Below are 18,182 nucleotides of genomic sequence, written 5' to 3'. Positions count from 1 at the left end.
TAACAGATGCTTTTATCTTAAACTGCATTCACAAATGCCAGGAGCCTCTGTGCATGGTGTGCATCAGCAGCAATTTTGTTTTGTTGTCACATTTATACACAGATTGGAGTAATGTGCATTTAATCCCCTGACTGTTTAGTTACGATGCATCCGAAAAGTATTCACAGTGTTTAACTTTTTCACATTTGGTATGTTATAGCCATACTCCAAAATGGAGTAAATCCATCTTTTTCTCTCAAAAGTCTACCTCAACACCCAATAATGACAAAATTTAAAGTTTTTTTTTTCTTTTTTTTTTTTTTTCTTTTTTGCAGATTTATTAAAAATAAAAAAACTAAAATCACATGTACGTAAGTATTCACAGCCTTTGCTCAACAATTTGTTGATGTACCTTTGGCAGCAATTAGTCTTCTTGAATATGATGCCACAAGCTTGGTGCCACCTGTCTTTGGGCAGTTTTGCCCATTCCTCTTTGCAGCACCGCTCGCGTTCTATCAGGTTGGATGTGGAGCGTCTGTGCGCAGCCATTTTCAGATCTCACCAGAGATGTACATTCGGATTCAGGTCTGGGCTCTGGCTGGACCACTAAAGGACATTCACAGAGTTGTCCTGAAGCCACTCCTTTGATATCTTGCCTGTGTGCTTAAGGTCATTGTCCTGCTGAAAATTGAACCATCGCCCCAGTTTGTTTTCATACATGATGTCTCTGTACATTAGATTAGATAGAACTTTATTGATCCCTTGGGAAGACTCCCTCAGGGAAATTGGAGGTTCCAGTACCATTGTATAGCAGCACACAGGGTAAGAAGCACACAAAGTATCAAAAGTGAAAGTAAAAAGAAAAACCGTTTGCAAATATAAATATGAGACATACTGGTTTACTGGCTACTACTGTTCCTCTCATTCGTGACCTCTGTCTTCCTGTTACTCCTCCTCCCTCTGGTGCCTGGATTCCTACAAACACAATGCCTGTCATTCACACCAAAGACTTCAGTCTTTGTTTCATCAGACCAGAGAATTTTGTTTCTCATGGTCTGAGAGTCCTTCAGGTGCCTTTTGGCAAACTCTAGGCGGGCTGCTATATGCCTTTTGTGGCTTGCATCTGGCCACTAAATCATACAGTGATGATTGTCCTTCTGGAAGGGTCTCCTCACTTCACAGAGGAATGCTGGAACGCTGACAGAGTGAGCATGCGGTTCTTTGGTCACCTCCCTGACTAAGGCCCTTCTCTCACAATCGCTCAGTTTAAACAGGCAGCCAGCTTTGTGAAGTGTTCTGGTGGATCTGAACTTCCATTTATGGATGATTGAGGTCACTGTGCTCATTGGGACCTTCAAAGCAGCAGAAATGTTTCTGTACCCTTCCTCAGATTTGTGCATTTAGATAGACCTCCTGTCTCGGAGGTCTACAGACAATTCCTTTGACTTCATACTTGGTTTTTTCTCTGACATGCACTGTCAACTGTAGGACCTTATATGTAGACAGGTGTGTGTCGTTCCAAATCATGTCCAATCAACTGAATTTACCCCAGGTGGACTCCATTGAAGCTGTAGAAACATCTCATGGATCATCAGTGGAAACCGGATGCACCTGAGCCCAATTTTGAGCTTCGTTGGAAAGGCTGTGAATTTTTATATATATATATATATCTGTACACTCTTGCTTGCTGGATTTATTCCATTTTGGTGTATAAAAAAAAAAAAAAAAAAAGTGGCGCAAGTGAAGCACTGTAGATGCTTTCTGGATCCAGTGTAAAGCTCCTTTCACACCTGGCCTACTTCAAGTTGCGTCATGACGACGCCACGTTGATAAAACCTTGTGCTGAGTTGATGCAGGTCAAAGTCACAACACTGAGGGACACAAAGGGCGAAGCAAAACGGACGCCAAAAATTAAACATGTTTAATTTTTTTTCTACGTCGAGCACAGGATGCAGAAAGGAAGTAGTTTTCTCGCAAGTTGAGGCAACTTAACGGTACTTAATGTGACTGGATGCTACACCCACACAATATAACGTTACCCGACGCCAATTTGATTCCTGCTGTGCTCCATTATTGCCGAGCTATAAATCATGAAGGATTGTTGTTGAACTTTTTATACCGTATACACAATGCAGTAAAACTATACTGCTCAAAGAGCCCCCTGAACAATTAAAAGGGAAAAAAAAAAGCTCATTGTAGCCTGACTGCAGCTCATCACGCTCACCCCAAGTTCTCTCACAATTGTGTTAAATAAAGTCCGGAAGTCCTGCTCACAGACTGATTGCCAGAGACAAAACATGTCCACATCCAGTATAACACCGGACATCTCCACATCTACTCATGGACGGTTCGCGTGTGTGTGAACGCCGTGCAGCTCCACAGTCACAGGAAGAAATATAAACTATAACAGAAATCAGAGCGCAGACCTGCAGCACAGCACAAGGACTATAGACTAGAAGATAAATCAGAGCGGACACAGTCTGCCTGCAGCTCCTCTACACTTCCCTCAAGCTTCTCCCCCCTGCTGTGCACAATTGACATACATTCCTACATTATTAGATAGGCAGTTAATGCAACTTGAAGCAGGCCCGGTGTGAAAGGTGCTTAAGTGATCAGTAGCTGCCCCCTTTTGTGAAACGTTGAGGTCACTGATTTACACAAACATCAGATCTTAGTCCTTCTGGATGCTGTACTTTGTGATGGACTGTTCTGTCTTTGGTTTTAATAAGGCTCAACGCTACATCACGCAACTGAAGTCCCAGATCAACAGTTTGGAGGCAGAGCTGGAAGAACAGCGGGCACAGAAACAGCGCGCTCTTGTAGAAAATGAGCAGCTGCGCATGGAACTGGAAGCTACACGTCGCCGAAATGCTGAACATGAGAGCTTGCAGACCACGTTTTTTGAAGCAGAAAGTAAGTTATACATTTGATGCTTCAACTCACAAAGACGGTGTAAAGTGTTTAGAAAAACTAATTTCTGTGCAGAAAGAGCTCAGGCTACTGAGCAACGCTACAATAAGTTGAAGGACAAGCACACAGAGTTGGTGGCCAGTCATGCTGAGTTACTTCGGAAGGTACAGACCAGCTGCAGTCGTGTGTTTTCACTTGTCAGCACCTTCCTATGCTTGATAACTAGTGTGAATGTCCTGACAGAATGCAGATGCTGCAAAGATGCTGTCAGCAACACAACAGACGCAGGAGGAAGTGGAAAGGACTAAGCAGCAACTCTCGTTTGAAGTTGATCGGATAAAACAGGAATGTGACATGAAGGTTGGTCATTTTATAATTTAAATATAACGCAATGCTAAAGTGCCCTTGGCTGTATGAGCATAAAAATTTGAAACAGAATGTGACCTTAAGACCTCTTAAAATATGTCAAGGTTAGCCATCTTTGAACTTGTCCAAGGTCTGTGTTGTCAAGAATGTTCCCTGTGAATGTGAAGACCCTGGCAGTAATAGGACTGGACTTATGCTGAACACAGACAGACGCAAGGCCTTCACAAAACCTGATGGCCATATTTTGGCATTGTGTAAAAATGAGTTGTACCTGATGGAACACCCCTTCACAGCACTTGTGTGGCTTGCTGTCAGTGTCTTGCTCATTGACTGTTGATATACTGGACAAACCTTGTGTGATGTCACCTGTACGTTGTCTGAGGAGCGGTTTTGAAGTTCAAATAGGATGCCTCCAGTTGTTGCTGTCTTACCAATGCCTAAAGCACAGTATAGCCTGTACAATTTTTGGTTGTCACAGATGAAAGGTCAGCATTGTGGAAAAAACAAAAAGCATGGCAATATCTGTGGTTGTTGCTCTGAAATGATGGCCTTGTTCCACTGTGTGACAGGTTCCAGGGCACCAGTTGTTACACTTTTGCGACCAAAGATAGCCTGGGAAAAATATCAGATAATGTTTCAAATTCTACAAATCATGTCTATAAATTACAGTGTAAAATGGTGCAATATAGCCTGTCTAAAGACTGGGATGAAACACTTTTGCTTCATCCCAGTCTTAATTAAAATGAAGCACACATGGAATTTGTTTTTTCACTGCAGTAAACTGAAAAAAGCAGTCGCCCTCACCAGAAATATAGTTTGTCTAATCTGCTCTCATAATTGAGCAAATACAAGAGTCTTCTTCCTTTGGCCTGGTTGTCAGGATGACAAGATAATGTTTCACTGTTTCCCAGGAGTCTGTATTGTATTGTTCAGTCTGCATACATCAGTTCTATTTCATTCCTCCTGACCGCCAGAGGGCGGTGCTTTAGCACCTGGATAGCTACATGTGCGCAGCACAGAGGTCGAGAATATATACCAACAAAGTCACGCCATTGGATGTGACCTGGGTGACGTGACTTGTTGTGTTTATATACCAGACGCACCCAGCACTCGCTTCTTTTCTACATTCTCGCATTCTTAGAGGTTGAGAACGCATTTAGCTGCGATTGCCGCTCTCGCTTGTAGCCTCGCAACCCACCTTCGGTTGGAGCTACGTGCACTGCACACATCCTCCAGAGGCTGTGAGACACGGTTTCACCGTTTTTTGTATTCTTTGACTGACGCCTGTCGTGAGTACACCTTCCTAAATGCCAGGTGAACGCCTTTGCCGCTGCCCTGCTGGGTATTTTCCTCTGTACACATTAGCTGTGTTGTTTCGATGAAAGCTGGCTATTTGTTTAGTTGTCACTAACCCCGTTAACTACGTGGTAGTGTGTGTATCAGAACCAGTATAGTGTGCTGTGTTGGGCTTGCCGTGAGTGTTTTCCACTCCTTGAAGTACTTCGTCTGCACTGCCGCCATTTGCTAAGTTTAACAGCTCCGCTAGCAGCTAGTGTTGTCGTCGTTGCTCTAAGTGACTTAGCACTTGGGCTGTGAGTTTTTCGGCTGTGTGCATCGTGTTATTACTGTGGCTGTGAGTGTTTCATGCTCCAGGCCTTGTATTAGCTTTTACACTGTGAGTGTTTCACGCGCCGTGCCTCGTGCCGAGTCGACGGCTGTGAGTGCTTCACGCTCCGTGCCTCGTGTCAAGTCGACGGCTGTGAGTGCTACACGCTCCGTGCCTCGTGTCAAGTCGACGGCTGTGAGTGCTTCACGCTCCGTGCCTCGTGTTACTATTTACACTGCGTGTGATTCACGCTTTGTCTTTCCATTTGTAATCGTCAGGGCTTGCATTAGCCATCTGCACGCAGTCCACAATGTTGACAGGGCCTTTGTTGCATGGCTGTAGTACCTGTTTGGCTCCCTTGAGCCCAGATGATGGGCATATGTTTTGCCTCTCGTGTCTTGGGATCGGACACCTGAGGGAAGCCCTGACTGGCGAGGCCTGCCTTAATTGTGCCAGCATGCCACTGGCAGAGAGATCTGCTAGACTTGCGGCATTGGAAATTGGAATATCTAGTGCGACTTTGGCCTCCAGCCCCAGGAAGGAACCAAAGCACCGTAAACGCCCACATGCAGGAGCCCCTTCTGCTAAGAAGGTTACTCATGACCATGCTTTGGCTGAAAAGGTCGAAACGTTGACTTCTGAGTTTGCTCAGATTAAGCCCTTGCTTCTGAATCTACAGCCTAGGGATGCAGTGACAGTTCCTGTTGTCCCTAATGAGGCTAATCAGACCAATGTAGTTACTCAGCAGGAGGAAGATGTCGTGTCTATTGCTGCGACTGATTCCTTGTACATGACAAGTGATATAAACTGTGTGGAGAATGAGGATGAGAGGGGTCTTTCTCCAAGCCATTCATTAGTGGGCTCTCACACCTCTGAGGCAGAGTCCCTGCCGCAAACCGGACCTGGACTATCCTTTGTCAAGCAAGCTGTTCGGTTGGCTTTATCCAGGCTTGGGGTCGACAATCCCCCTGCGGAAACCACCGCTTCAAGTGCCTTTTTCAAAGTCACTCAGAAGCCTGAGTTCAACGTTCCAGTTTCACAACCATATATCAAGGAGCTCCACCGATGTTGGGCGGACCCCAAATCATTGACCCATCTATCGCAGGACTGCAGAGCCCTTAGCTCTGTGTGATTCGGCGCAGTATGGAACCGTATGCCCGCCATTGACAGCATTATTGCAAACCTGGTTGTGGCTCCAGCTGATGCTGCACGGCCGGATGCCCGCTGCCCACGTCCTCAGTGTAGGGTCACTGATGACCTCCTCACCAAAAGCTATGACATAGCTGCTCGCATCGGTCGCCTAGCCAATTCACTGTCCCATTTAGCCCTTGCCCTCTCAAAGTCTTTGACGGAGGCAGAGGTTGATGATGCTACGCAAAGTCTTAGTGATGCCTCACTCCAGACCTTTGCTTATATGTCCAGAGAGCTTGGCAGACTGATGTAAACCCTTACCATCACTAGACATCAGGTGTGGCTTGCGCAGTCCCCCCTGTCCGAATCCTGCAGAGGCACACTCCGTTCACTGCCGGTTCTTCCAGGCCAAGTATTTGGACCTGTGGCCCAACAAACTTGGGAGCGTGCTGTTGAGGCTAGTAAATCTCGGCAACAATTTGTTGACCTACACCGGTCTTCCAGACCTCAGCCAGTCAGACGTGCTACAGCTTTTCACTCTACATCCAGGCTTCCGCTGACTCCCAGAGCTGCACATGCTTTTGCAGTTGAGGGCCAGCTCTCCCAGTGGCCTGCCTTTCGAGAGCCTACGGGCAGACCCCCAAGAACTGAACGGTTTCACAGAGCTTCCAGTAATCGTGCCCAGAGGTCCTCAGGGATGCGAGGCAGAGGTGGTCGGGTCTGACTGCCAATGTTTGGCCCCCAGCCGTTTTTCACAAAATCAACTCAGCCACTGGGAGGCTCAAGTTCAAGACCCATGGGTCATTTCAACCTTGTTCGAAGGTTACAGAATTCAGTTCAGATGTTGTCCTCCAAAGTTCAATGGGGTGAGGATGACTGTTGTTTCTGACTCGGTGCAGTCTGCTGCCCTACAACGGGAGATTTTGGAACTCCTGGAGAAGGGGGCCATAGAGCCAGTTCACAGTTCAGACCAGCTCAGGGGGTTCTATTCAATTTACTTCCTTGTTCCAAAGAAGGATGCCGGCTTTCGTCCTATTCTCCATCTCCGACGTTTGAATCGTTATAACAAAGTGCTGCAGTTTCACATGCTCCGCATAGTAGACGTCCTTCAAACTATCACACCAGGAGACTGGTTCACAAGTGTTGACTTAAAAGACGCCTTATTTCCATGTGCCAGTGACGCCTCATCACAGGCAGTTTCTCTGCTTTGCTTTCGAAGGTCAGGCATACCAGTTCAGGGTGCTTCCTTTTGGCCTCTCTCTCGCCCCTCGTACATTTACCAGATGTATGGCTGCAGCACTAGCCCCACTGCAAGCTCTTGGATTAAGAATCCTACCCTACTTAGACGATTGGCTTGTCTGCTCTCCGACTCAGGAGTAGGCACACAACGACACAGCTCTTCTGCTGAACCATGTCTCTCATTTAGGACTCACAGTGAACTTTGCAAAGAGTTCTCTTGTTCCCAGTCAACAAACGACCTTCATCGGCATTGCCATCAACTCCCTGACTATGACTGCATCGCCATCCCCGCAGAGAGTGGACGATGTAATTCGTCTCGTCTCACACATTCAACGGGCTGTGACGCTGCCTTTTGGTTTGCTGCTCCAGTTGATGGGCAAATTGACTGCAATGTCGCTAGTGGTACCTTTGGGACTTCTGTTCTTACGTCCCCTACAGATTTGGATCAACAACCTAGGCCTCAACTCAAAGTTGCATCAGCACAGGCTTGTACGACTCCAACAAGCGCCTTCTGCACCTCAGACCCTGGGGGAACGTGGACTTTATCTGCAAGGGTGTCGCTCTAGGCTCCATCCCTTCTCGCCGAGAGGTGGTTGTTACAGATGCATCACTCAAAGGTTGGGGGGACCGTGTGGAATCACAGGATGGTGAGGGGTGTCTGGAGTCCTCAGGAGAGACTCCAACACATAAACGTGCTGGAGCTTCGCACTGTGTGACTGGCTCTCAAGCATTTTCTCCCGGCCCTGAGAGGAAGACATGTTCTTGTCTGGTCGACAACACGTCAACAGTCTATCACATAAACCATCAGGGGGGCGCCAGGTCCAATCACTCATTGGCAGAAACTCAGAAGCTTCTCTTATGGGCGTTGCCTCGCCTTCAAAGTGTCAGAGCAGTTGATCTGCCCAGCGTACAGAACAGCACAGCGGATTTACTCTCCAGACGCTATGGTGTAGCGGAAGTGGACCTTTTCGCTTCAAGCACCTCAACACATTGCCCACGGTGGTACTCCCTCTTGGAACCAGACAGCCCGCTGGGGCAGAATGCATTGGCTCACCCGTGGCCGGATTGCCTCCTTTATTTTATGCCTTCTCTCCTGTCCCGCTGCTGATGTTGACACTGCACAGGATAGATCAGAGCAGCCACAGGGTGCTGCTGGTTTCTCCATTCTGGCCGGGGAGGATTTGGTTTCCCATGATTTATAAACAAACTAATATGTCAAATATCCTCAACAGTAGTGCTGAAATGTGTCGTCCAATAATCAATGAACAGAAAATCAATCTGAAACTTGAATAACTAATCATTTATAAGCAAAATAGATTTTTCTGCTTTTCTATGTTTTATATAACGGCAATGTAAATCTATTTAGATTTTTGATTGTTGGTCAGCAAGAACAAAACTGTAAACCATAACATTGCAACATTTTTGGATGTGATTTTGTATGAATTTTCCACAGTCATTGTATTGATATCGGGATATTAATTTCAACCATATTTTCCAGTTTTGTATGCGCAGACATAATGAAAATGTAAACATCCACATAGACAAGAGGTGAAATGATTACTTCCTTTGTAATCACAGACTTGACAACAGAAAATCAAATCAACTGGGAACTACTTTTAAAAAAAAATTTGAACAACTATTAAATTTATTTATTGTGTTAAAGTCACAAACATGAGCTTGGTTCAGTTTCTCAAATGTGACTTTTGTGAATATTTAATTTTTAATTGACATAATATGAACATTATAAGATATTTTCACCTACTGAGTACTTATTTTCTTGTAAAGTAAAATATAAATTACACAGTTATCACAATAACCTACAGCAAAAGGTAACCTCTTCAAATTCCCTATTTATTCTAAAATTAATGATTACTGATTAATTAATCACTGGATCTATAAACTGATAGAAAAGAGGACATAAATGTTCGTTATAACGTCCCCGAGCTGAAGGCGTTTTGTAACAAACAGTTCAACAATTATACAACCCCTGGCAATAATTATGGAATCACCGGCCTCGGAGGATGTTCATTCAGTTGTTTAATTTTGTAGAAAAAAAAGCAGATCACAGACATGACACAAAACTAAAGTAATTTCAAATGGCAACTTTCTGGCTTTAAGAAACACTATAAGAAATCAGGAAAAAAAATTGTGGCATTCAGTAACGGTTACTTATTTAGACCAAGCAGGGAAAAAATATGGACTCACTCAATTCTGAGGAATAAATTATGGAATCACCCTGTAAATTTTCATCCCCAAAACTAACACCTGCATCAAATCAGATCTGCTTGTTAGTCTGCATCTGAAAAGGAGTGATCACACCTTGGAGAGCTGTTGTACCAAGTGTACTGACATGAATCATGGCTCCAACACGAGAGATATCAATTGAAACAAAGTAGAGGATTATCAAACTCTTAAGAGGGTAAATCATCATGCAATGTTGCAAAAGATGTTGGTTGTTCACAGTCAGCTGTCTAAACTCTGGACCAAATACAAACATGGGAAGGTTGTTAAAGGCAAACATACTGGTAGACCAAGGAAGACATCAAAGCGTCAAGACAGAAAACATGTCTCAAAAATCAAAAATGCACAACAAAACAAATGAGGAACCAATGAGAGGAAACTGGAGTCAACGTCTGTGACTGAACTGTAAGAAACCGCCTAAAGGAAATGGGATTTACATACAGAAAAGCTAACCGAAAGCCATCATTAACACCTAAACAGAAAAAAAAACAAGGTTACAATGGGCTAAGGAAAAGCAATCGTGGACTGTGGATGACTGGATGAAAGTCATATTCAGTGATGAATCTCAAATCTGCATTGGGCAAGGTGATGATGCTGGAACTTTTGTTTGGTGCCGTTCCAATGAAATTTATAAAGATGACTGCCTGAAGAGAACATATAAATTTCCACAGTCATTGATGATATGGGGCTGCATGTCAGGTAAAGGCACTGGGGAGATGGCTGTCATTACATCATCAATCAATGCACAAGTTTACGTTGATATTTTGGACACTTTTCTTATCCCATCAATTGAAAGGATGTTTGGGGATGATGAAATCATTTTTCAAGATAATAATGCATCTTGCCATAGAGCAAAAACTGTGAAAACATTCCTTGCAAAAAGACACATAAGGTCAATGTCATGGCCTGCAAATAGTCCGGATCTTAATCCAGTTGAAAATCTTTGGAAGTTGAAGAAAATGGTCCATGACAAGGCTCCAACCTGCAAAGCTGATCTGGCAACAGCAATCAGAGAAAGTTGGAGCCAGATTGATGAAGAGTACTGTTTGTCACTCATTAAGTCCATGCCTCAGAGACTGCAAGCTGTTATAAAAGCCAGAGGTGGTGCAGCAAAATACTAGTGATGTGTTGGAGCGTTCTTTTGTTTTTCGTGATTCCATAGTTTTTTTCCTCAGAATTGAGTGATTCCATATTTTTTTCCCTCTGCTTGGTCTAAAAAAGTAACTGTTACTGACTGCCACAGTTTTTTTTTTCCTGATTTCTTAGTGTTTCTTAAAGCCAGAAAGTTACCATTTGAAATGACTTTAGTTTTGTGTCATGTCTGTGATCTGCTTTTTTTCTACAAAATTAAACAACTGAATGAACATCCTCCGAGGCCGGTGATTCCATAATTTTTGCCAGGGGTTGTACGAGGTCTGTTAGAAAAGTAACGGACCTTTTTTATTTCTTTCAAAAACTATATGGATTTGATTCATATGTTTTTATGTCAGCCAAGCTTGAACCTTCGTGCGCATGCGTGAGTTTTTCCACACCTTTTTCCGCCATTTCCTCGCAATGAAACGACGATGAGAGGGGTGGACCAGTGATCACTCAAAGCCTTCCCACAGGCGAATGACGCAACCGACAGGCGTGGAAAAACTCACGCATGCGCACGAAGGTTCAAGCTTGGCTGACGTATAAACATATGAATCAAATCCATATAGTTTTTGAAAAAATAAAAAGGTACAATACTTTTCTAACAGACCTCGTATTCACACCCTTTGCACAATACTTTTTTGAGGCACCTTTGGCAGCACTTACAGCCTCAGCTCTTCTTGAATATGATGCTACAGGCTTGGCTGACTTATCATTGGGTAGTTTTGTCCATTCCTCTTTGCAGCACCACTCAAGCTCATCAGGTTGGATGGGGAGCATTGACGTACAGCCATTTTCAGATCTCCAGTGATACTCAATCAGGATTTGGGCTGGGCCACTCATTGACATTCACAGAATTGTCCTGAAGCCACTCCTTTGATATCTTGGCTGTGTCTTTAGGATCATTGTCCTGCTGAAAGACACCTCAGTCTGAGGTCAAGAGCGCTCTGGAGCAGGTTTTCATCCATGGAGTCTCTGTACATTGCTGCATTCATTTTTCTCTCAATCCTGACTAGTCTCCCAGTTCCTGCCACTGAAAAACATCCCCACAGCATGATGCTGCCACCACCATGCTTCACTGTAGGGATGGTGCCTGGTTTCTTCCAAACATGATGCCTGGCATTCATTTGTCTCATCAGACCAGAGAATTTTGTTTCTCATGGTCTGGGAGTCCTTCAGGTGCCTTTTTGCAAACTCCAGGTGGGCTGCCATGTCTCTTTTACTAAGGAGTGGCTTCCGTCTGGCCACTCTACCATACAGGCCTGATTGGTGGATTGCTGCAGAGATGGTTGTCCTTCTGGAAGGTTCTCATCTCTCCACAGAGGAATGCTGGAGCTCTGATAGTGTGACCGAGTTCTTGTGCACCTCTCTGACTGAAGCCCTTCTCCCCGATCGCTATTTAGATGGGCGGCCAGCTCTAGGAAGAGTCCTGGTGGATATTTTTATTTTAAAATATCTATATATAAATTTGTGAAAATCTCAAAACTTTTTTACATTGTCATTATGGGGTATATTGTGTGTAGAATTTTAAAGAAGAAAAATTTCATCCATTTTGGAATAAGTCTGTAATATAACAAAATGTAGATGAGTGAAGCGCTGTCAATACTTTCCAGATGCACTGTAAGTATACTCAACAAAAATATAAATGCAACACTTTTGGTTTTGCTCCCATTTTGTATGAGATGAACTCAAAGATCTAAAACTTTTTCCACATACACAATATCACCATTTCCCTCAAATATTGGTCACAAACCAGTCTAAATCTGTGATAGTGAGCACTTCTCCTTTGCTGAGATAATCCATCCCACCTCACAAGTGTGCCATATCAAGATGCTGATTAGACACCATGATTAGTGCACAGGTGTGCCTTAGACTGTCCACAATAAAAGGCCACTCTGAAAGGTGCAGTTTTGTTTTATTGGTGGGGGATACCAGTCAGTATCTGGTGTGACCACCATTTGCCTCATGCAGTGTGCAACACATCTCCTTCACATCATCCGTGAAGAGAACACCTCTCCAACGTGCCAAACGCCAGCAAATGTGAGCATTTGCCCACTCAAGTCGGTTACGACGACGAACTGGAGCCAGGTCGAGACCCCGATGAGGATGACGAGCATGCAGATGAGCTTCCCTGAGACGGTTTCTGACAGTTTGTGCAGAAATTCTTTGGTTATGCAAACCGATTGTTTCAGCAGCTGTCCGAGTGGCTGGTCTCAGACGATCTTGGAGGTGAACATGCTGGATGTGGAGGTCCTGGGCTGGTGTGGTTACACGTGGTATGCGGTTGTGAGGCTGGTTGGATGTACTGCCAAATTCTCTGAAACGCCTTTGGAGACGGCTTATGGTAGAGAAATGAACATTCAATACACGAGCAACAGCTCTGGTTGACGTTCCTGCTGTCAGCATACCAATTGCACGCTCCCTCAAATCTTGCGACATCTGTGGCATTGTGCTGTGATTAAAACTGCACCTTTCAGAGTGGCCTTTTATTGTGGGCAGTCTAAGGCACACCTGTGCACTAATCATGGTGTCTAATCAGCATCTTGATATGGCACACTTGTGAGGTGGGATGGATTATCTCAGCAAAGAAGTGCTCTTTGACGGAAATGGTGATATTGTGTATGTGGAAAAAGTTTTAGATCTTTGAGTTCATCTCATACAAAATGGGAGCAAAACCAAAAGTGTTGCGTTTATATTTTTGTTGAGTGTATATGTGTACCATACTCACCCTGTGTTGCTTATGGTGCACAGCAGCACATTTTTTACCAGGTTTGCCTCTCCTGGCGGTTTGCCCGTGGCTTTAACTGTGATGTTTATATGAATGCATTTATAATGAATGCTGTTGTTTCCTCTGTAGATGGAAGAACAGAAGTTTGAGATGGAGAAGCTGAGAAGAGAGCTCGAGGAGAAGATGGCAGAGGCGTTGCACATCAAGTCTACTCTGCAGAGCTCTGAGAAAGTAAGTGTGCACGAGCAAAGTGATTATGACTGTCCATTTATTGGCGCTTAGTAGGGCAGTCACAATTTTTACAATATTCGTCAATCGCGATTATTTTTCATATTCGCGAATATTTTTCATAATCGCGATTACCGTGAATTATTTTATCCACAAAGTTGCATAAAACGACTCAGAATCTGACGTCATCGTGCAGCCGCACGCTGCCTCTCACTCTTTCATCTCGTCTTGGTCGGATGGTTAGCGATCGAGGCTCGGATAATAACACGGAGCGTGAGGAGGTTCTGGTTCCAAAGCCACGCACCGCTGTAGATGCATTTCAGTTTTAAGTAGGGCTGCCACGACTAGTCGACTAGTAGGGCTGTCACAATTATTACAATATTCGTCAATCGCGATTATTTTTCATATTCGCGATTATTTTTCATATTCGCGATTACCGTGAATTATTTATTTTATCCACAAAGTTGCATAAAACGACTCAGAATCTGACGTCATTGTGCTGCAGCCTCGCTCTCGTCTTAAGGCGGGACAATAACAAGGAGGCTGACGGCCGATTAAAACAGTGGCCGTCTTCTTCAAAAGCCGTCTAAAATGCGGAGCTGTCGGTGTGTGTGTCTGTGCCTGTGTGTGTGCGCGCGCGGAGTTAACAGGCTGCAGACTGCGAGGGAGGGGGTGGGTGAGGGAGATTCCTGAATGCAGGCGCAACACGTTCAGTGCGCAGCGAGCGCGGAGCAGAGAGGATTTTAACCCGAGTGAACATGTTAACAAAACGAAAACGTGAAGCTGCCTTTACTTCTCTCTGAACTTTCTCTAAAGGCGTGATTCTGCCGTTACCGTCCTGTTCACACCATGTGCGCGTCGTATGCTGAATTTATGAGATCATGAGATGAAATAAACGGTCAGATATCTTTAAAAAATGAGAATATATGAATGAACTGAGCCACAAAAAAAAAAAAACCCTGACATGGAGAAGCTGTGGTGATGTTCAGATGCACAGATCACAAAAAGCAGGTGAGAACTCTGAACTTTAACAGCTGTTACTTTCCAAAGGTATTTATTTGTTCAATATGGGCTTAATGCAGTGTTTAAGCACAAAACGTGACTGATGAGGAGAAACAGTTTCAGAAATGAAACAGAAACAACCACAATTCAGAAAAAGTTGGGACTGTATGTAAAATGAGGATAAAAATAAAAATATTGCACCATTCCCAGTTTCTCCACTCACAGAAGCCAAACGTTCTTCCAGAGTTGTGTAATTATACTACGATAGTAGAATATAAAGAAGGGGGGAAAAAAAGAAAAAAAAAATAGACAATATATTTGTCAATCGCAATTATTTGACAATTAATCGTCTCCAGAAATTCCTAATCGTGACAGCCCTATCGACTAGTCATGACTACGTTGATGATTGAAATCATTAACTAATTTAGTAGTTGACGAGTCACTTATTTTATTTACGTCTTTGTTTTTTTCTCTCAATTCATAGTTTTAGGCAGCGAGCCGTCCTGCCGTCATTTGGATGTTCAAATTTTGAATGAGACAAACGATTAAAACAGTGGCCGTCTTATTCAAAGCCGTTCAAAATGGGCAGTTTACCGAAGGTGTGTGTGTGTGTGCGCGCGCGGAGTCAACTCACTACAGACTGCGAGGGAGGGAGCAGGTGAGGGAGGGAGATTCCTGAACGGAGACACGAGACGTTACGTTCTGCTGTGAACCATCAGTGCACTTAAAACAGCGAGCGCGGAGCAGAGAGAGGATTTTAACCCGAGTGAACACGTTTAAAAAAAAAAAAAAAAAAAAAAAAAAAAAAAACCTTTGGGCTGCCTTTACTCTCTGTACTTTACACGTGTGGTTCTGACGGCACCGACCTGTTCACCGTGTGCGCGTCGTATACTGAATTTATGAGATCACGAGATGAAATAAACGGTCAAATATCCTTAAAACATCCTTAAAAATGAGAATATATAAATGAACTGAGCAAAAATTACACACACGAGTTTAAAACGAACCCTGCTGTTCAGAGGCACAGATCACAAAAAGTTGAACTTTAACAGCTGTTTATTTTCCAAAGGTGTGTATTTGTTCAATCTTAAGCTTAATGTCGTGTTCAAGCACAAAACGTGACTGAGGGGAAAAAAAAAAGGATGACTTCATCACACTAAAATGAACTGGAGTCAGAATAAAAATACAAGCTGCTGATTTCTGTTGTTTTTCAAAGTTATTAAGCTGCAGCGATATGTTTTAATTATTTCAAAGTGAGTTGCCTCTTATTTTATTCTGATTTATTTATACAAAAAAAAAATGGGGAGTGTAATCAGCCTGCATTGTTCTGTTAAGTTTATATCAGTTTTCCTGAACATGTCCAGGTGTTTTTCCTTCTTTATAAGAGTTTGGTGTTTGCTCCACAAAGTTTTAAAACACATTAAAATGTTCACACTTTTCTTTATAGCAGTTCTGTGATTTCAGAAATTCAACAGAAACAACCACAAATCAGAAAACGTTGGGACTATATGTAATATGAAGATGAAATAAAAATGTTGCACTATTCCCAGTTTTTCCGCTCACAGAAGCCAAACGTTCTTCCAGAGTTGTGTAATTATACTACGATAGTAGAATATAAAGAAGGGAAAAAAGAAAAAAATAGACAATATAATCGTCAATCGCAATTATTTGCCTGACAATTAATCGTCTCCAGACATTCCTAATCGTGACAGCCCTAGCGCTTAGTCCGCTTTGGCTGGAGACATCAAGCGTTTCCCATTTCAGTGTAGGCTTCTGAAATTCACAGCCATCTGCCCTTTTTGGCTGGCCTCACTCCACTCTTTTTCTTTGCCAGACATCGGAGGAAATGAACAGCTCAATGACCGCTCTGCAGGCAGAGAAGGAGCGTCTGATGCATTCCGTCAGTGAGAAGGAGGCAGAACTATCATCTCTGCGACAGACTGCACAGGTGCATCAGTCTTCACTCCAGCAGGAGCGACTTAAGAGCAGCAAGGAGTTGGAAGAACTGCAGAGCAAACTGTTTGAGAAGGTCAGTCGAGTGTTCCACAATTACAATTCCATACAATTCCACTCGACAAAAGTCAAGTGTACCAAAATGATGAATATCAAGAAGTGAACAGAACCTTGAATTACAGCTGAAAGTCTGCAATTTAGTCACATCTTGATTGTGCATCTCAACTCTACGTTTGTGGTGTATAGAGGCAAAACAGAAATGGTCACTACTGAAATACTTATGGACTCAACATTTAAATCTGTCAGTGGACTTATTATGAAGGTATCACTAGTTTTATCTGCGATGCATGAAATCAAATTATATTAATACTTTCATTCAAAGTAATAGTTAAATGAATATAACCCATGTCTACATATGTGTTGAAATACAAGGTCTATTAGAAAAGTATCCGACCTTATTATTTTTTTCAAAAATCATATGGATTTGAATCATGTGTGATTACATCAGACATGCTTGAACCCTCGTGGGCATGCGAGAGTTTTTTTCATGCCTGTCGGTTACGTCATTCGCCTGTGGGCAGTCTTTGAGTGAGGAGTCACCCACCCTCTCGTTGATTTTTTTCATTCTTTAGGAATAGCTCAGACTGCTGCTTTGTTTGATCAAATTTTTTTCAAAACTGTAAGGCACAACTGAGTGGACACCATTCGATAAATTCAGCTGGTTTTCGGTAAAATTTTAACGGCTGATGAGAGATTTTGGTCTGGTAGTGTCGCAGTAAGGACGGCCCACGGCGCCTGACGGCGATCTGCGCTTTGAGGCAGCAGCGTCTCGCCGTTTCAAGTTGAAAACTTCCACATTTCAGGCTCTGTTGACCCAGGAAGTCGTCAGAGAAAAGAGAACTTTCAGAAGAAGTCGGCATGAGGAGTTTATTCGGACATTCCATTGTTAACGGACATTTTGTAATGAAAGAACGTGCGGGCAGAGTCGCATTTCGGGCCGGATCCAACCGCGGGGGGTCGCGACAGGAAAAACACCTCCGTTGGAAACCTTAACGGACAAGTTGGAACATGCCCAAGCTGTTAAACAATTTCTCAGTTACTCACTTGTTGAAAGCCATCAAAAGCCGCCTGAATTTTACAAATGGTTTTCAACACGGAGGTGTTTTTCCTGTCGCGGCGCACACAGATTTGCCGAGTCGTCACGGAAACGACTCGGCAAATTTGCGCACACGTCTTTCATTACAAAATGTCCTTAAACAGTGGAATGTCCGCATAAAGTCCTCATGCCGGCCTCTTCTGAATCTTCTCTGTTCTCTCACGACGTCCTGGGTGAATTAAGCCTTAAATTAGGATGTTTTCAGGTCGAAACAGGCCGACGACGGCGCCTGGAAGCGCTGCACGACGTCCCGCTGCGTGGGAAGTCCTTACAGCGACAAACACCCCATAATCTCTCATCAGCCGTTAAACTTTTCACCGAAAACCAGCTTAATTTCTCGAATAGTGTCCACTCGGATATTCCTCACAGGTCCAGAAAAAATTTTGATAAAGCAACACGCGCCGTCTCGAGCAGCGTGTGAAACAAAGGAATTCAGCCGAGAGGGCGGGACCACATCTCACTCAAGGCCTGCCCACAGGGAAATGATGTCACCGACACGCGTGAAAAAA

The 18,182-nt window shown here is 43.7% G+C and overlaps 1 protein-coding gene and 1 long non-coding RNA gene across 4 annotated transcripts in view; one reads left to right on the top strand and one right to left on the bottom strand.

The window, feature by feature from the left end:
* hip1rb (huntingtin interacting protein 1 related b) overlaps positions 1-18,182 on the top strand; it is a 115,662-nt gene that overhangs the window by 78,483 nt on the left and 18,997 nt on the right. For all 3 annotated transcript variants that reach the window (XM_034170364.1, XM_034170362.1, XM_034170363.1), the window contains 5 exons: positions 2,709-2,892; positions 2,965-3,053; positions 3,133-3,249; positions 13,464-13,565; positions 16,399-16,593. In XM_034170364.1, the coding sequence (XP_034026255.1) occupies positions 2,709-2,892; positions 2,965-3,053; positions 3,133-3,249; positions 13,464-13,565; positions 16,399-16,593 (687 nt within the window). The remainder of the gene's footprint in view (positions 1-2,708; positions 2,893-2,964; positions 3,054-3,132; positions 3,250-13,463; positions 13,566-16,398; positions 16,594-18,182) is intronic.
* Positions 328-11,343, bottom strand: LOC117510586. Its single transcript, XR_004560757.1, has 3 exons — positions 11,239-11,343; positions 10,838-10,840; positions 328-370 (listed from the first exon to the last, which is right to left on the bottom strand). It is a non-coding gene; the product is annotated as an uncharacterized LOC117510586 (long non-coding RNA).

Source organism: Thalassophryne amazonica, chromosome 5 (assembly GCF_902500255.1).
Source record: "Thalassophryne amazonica chromosome 5, fThaAma1.1, whole genome shotgun sequence".
Taxonomy (NCBI): domain Eukaryota; kingdom Metazoa; phylum Chordata; class Actinopteri; order Batrachoidiformes; family Batrachoididae; genus Thalassophryne; species Thalassophryne amazonica.
This window is presented reverse-complemented; position numbering and strand designations above follow the sequence as displayed.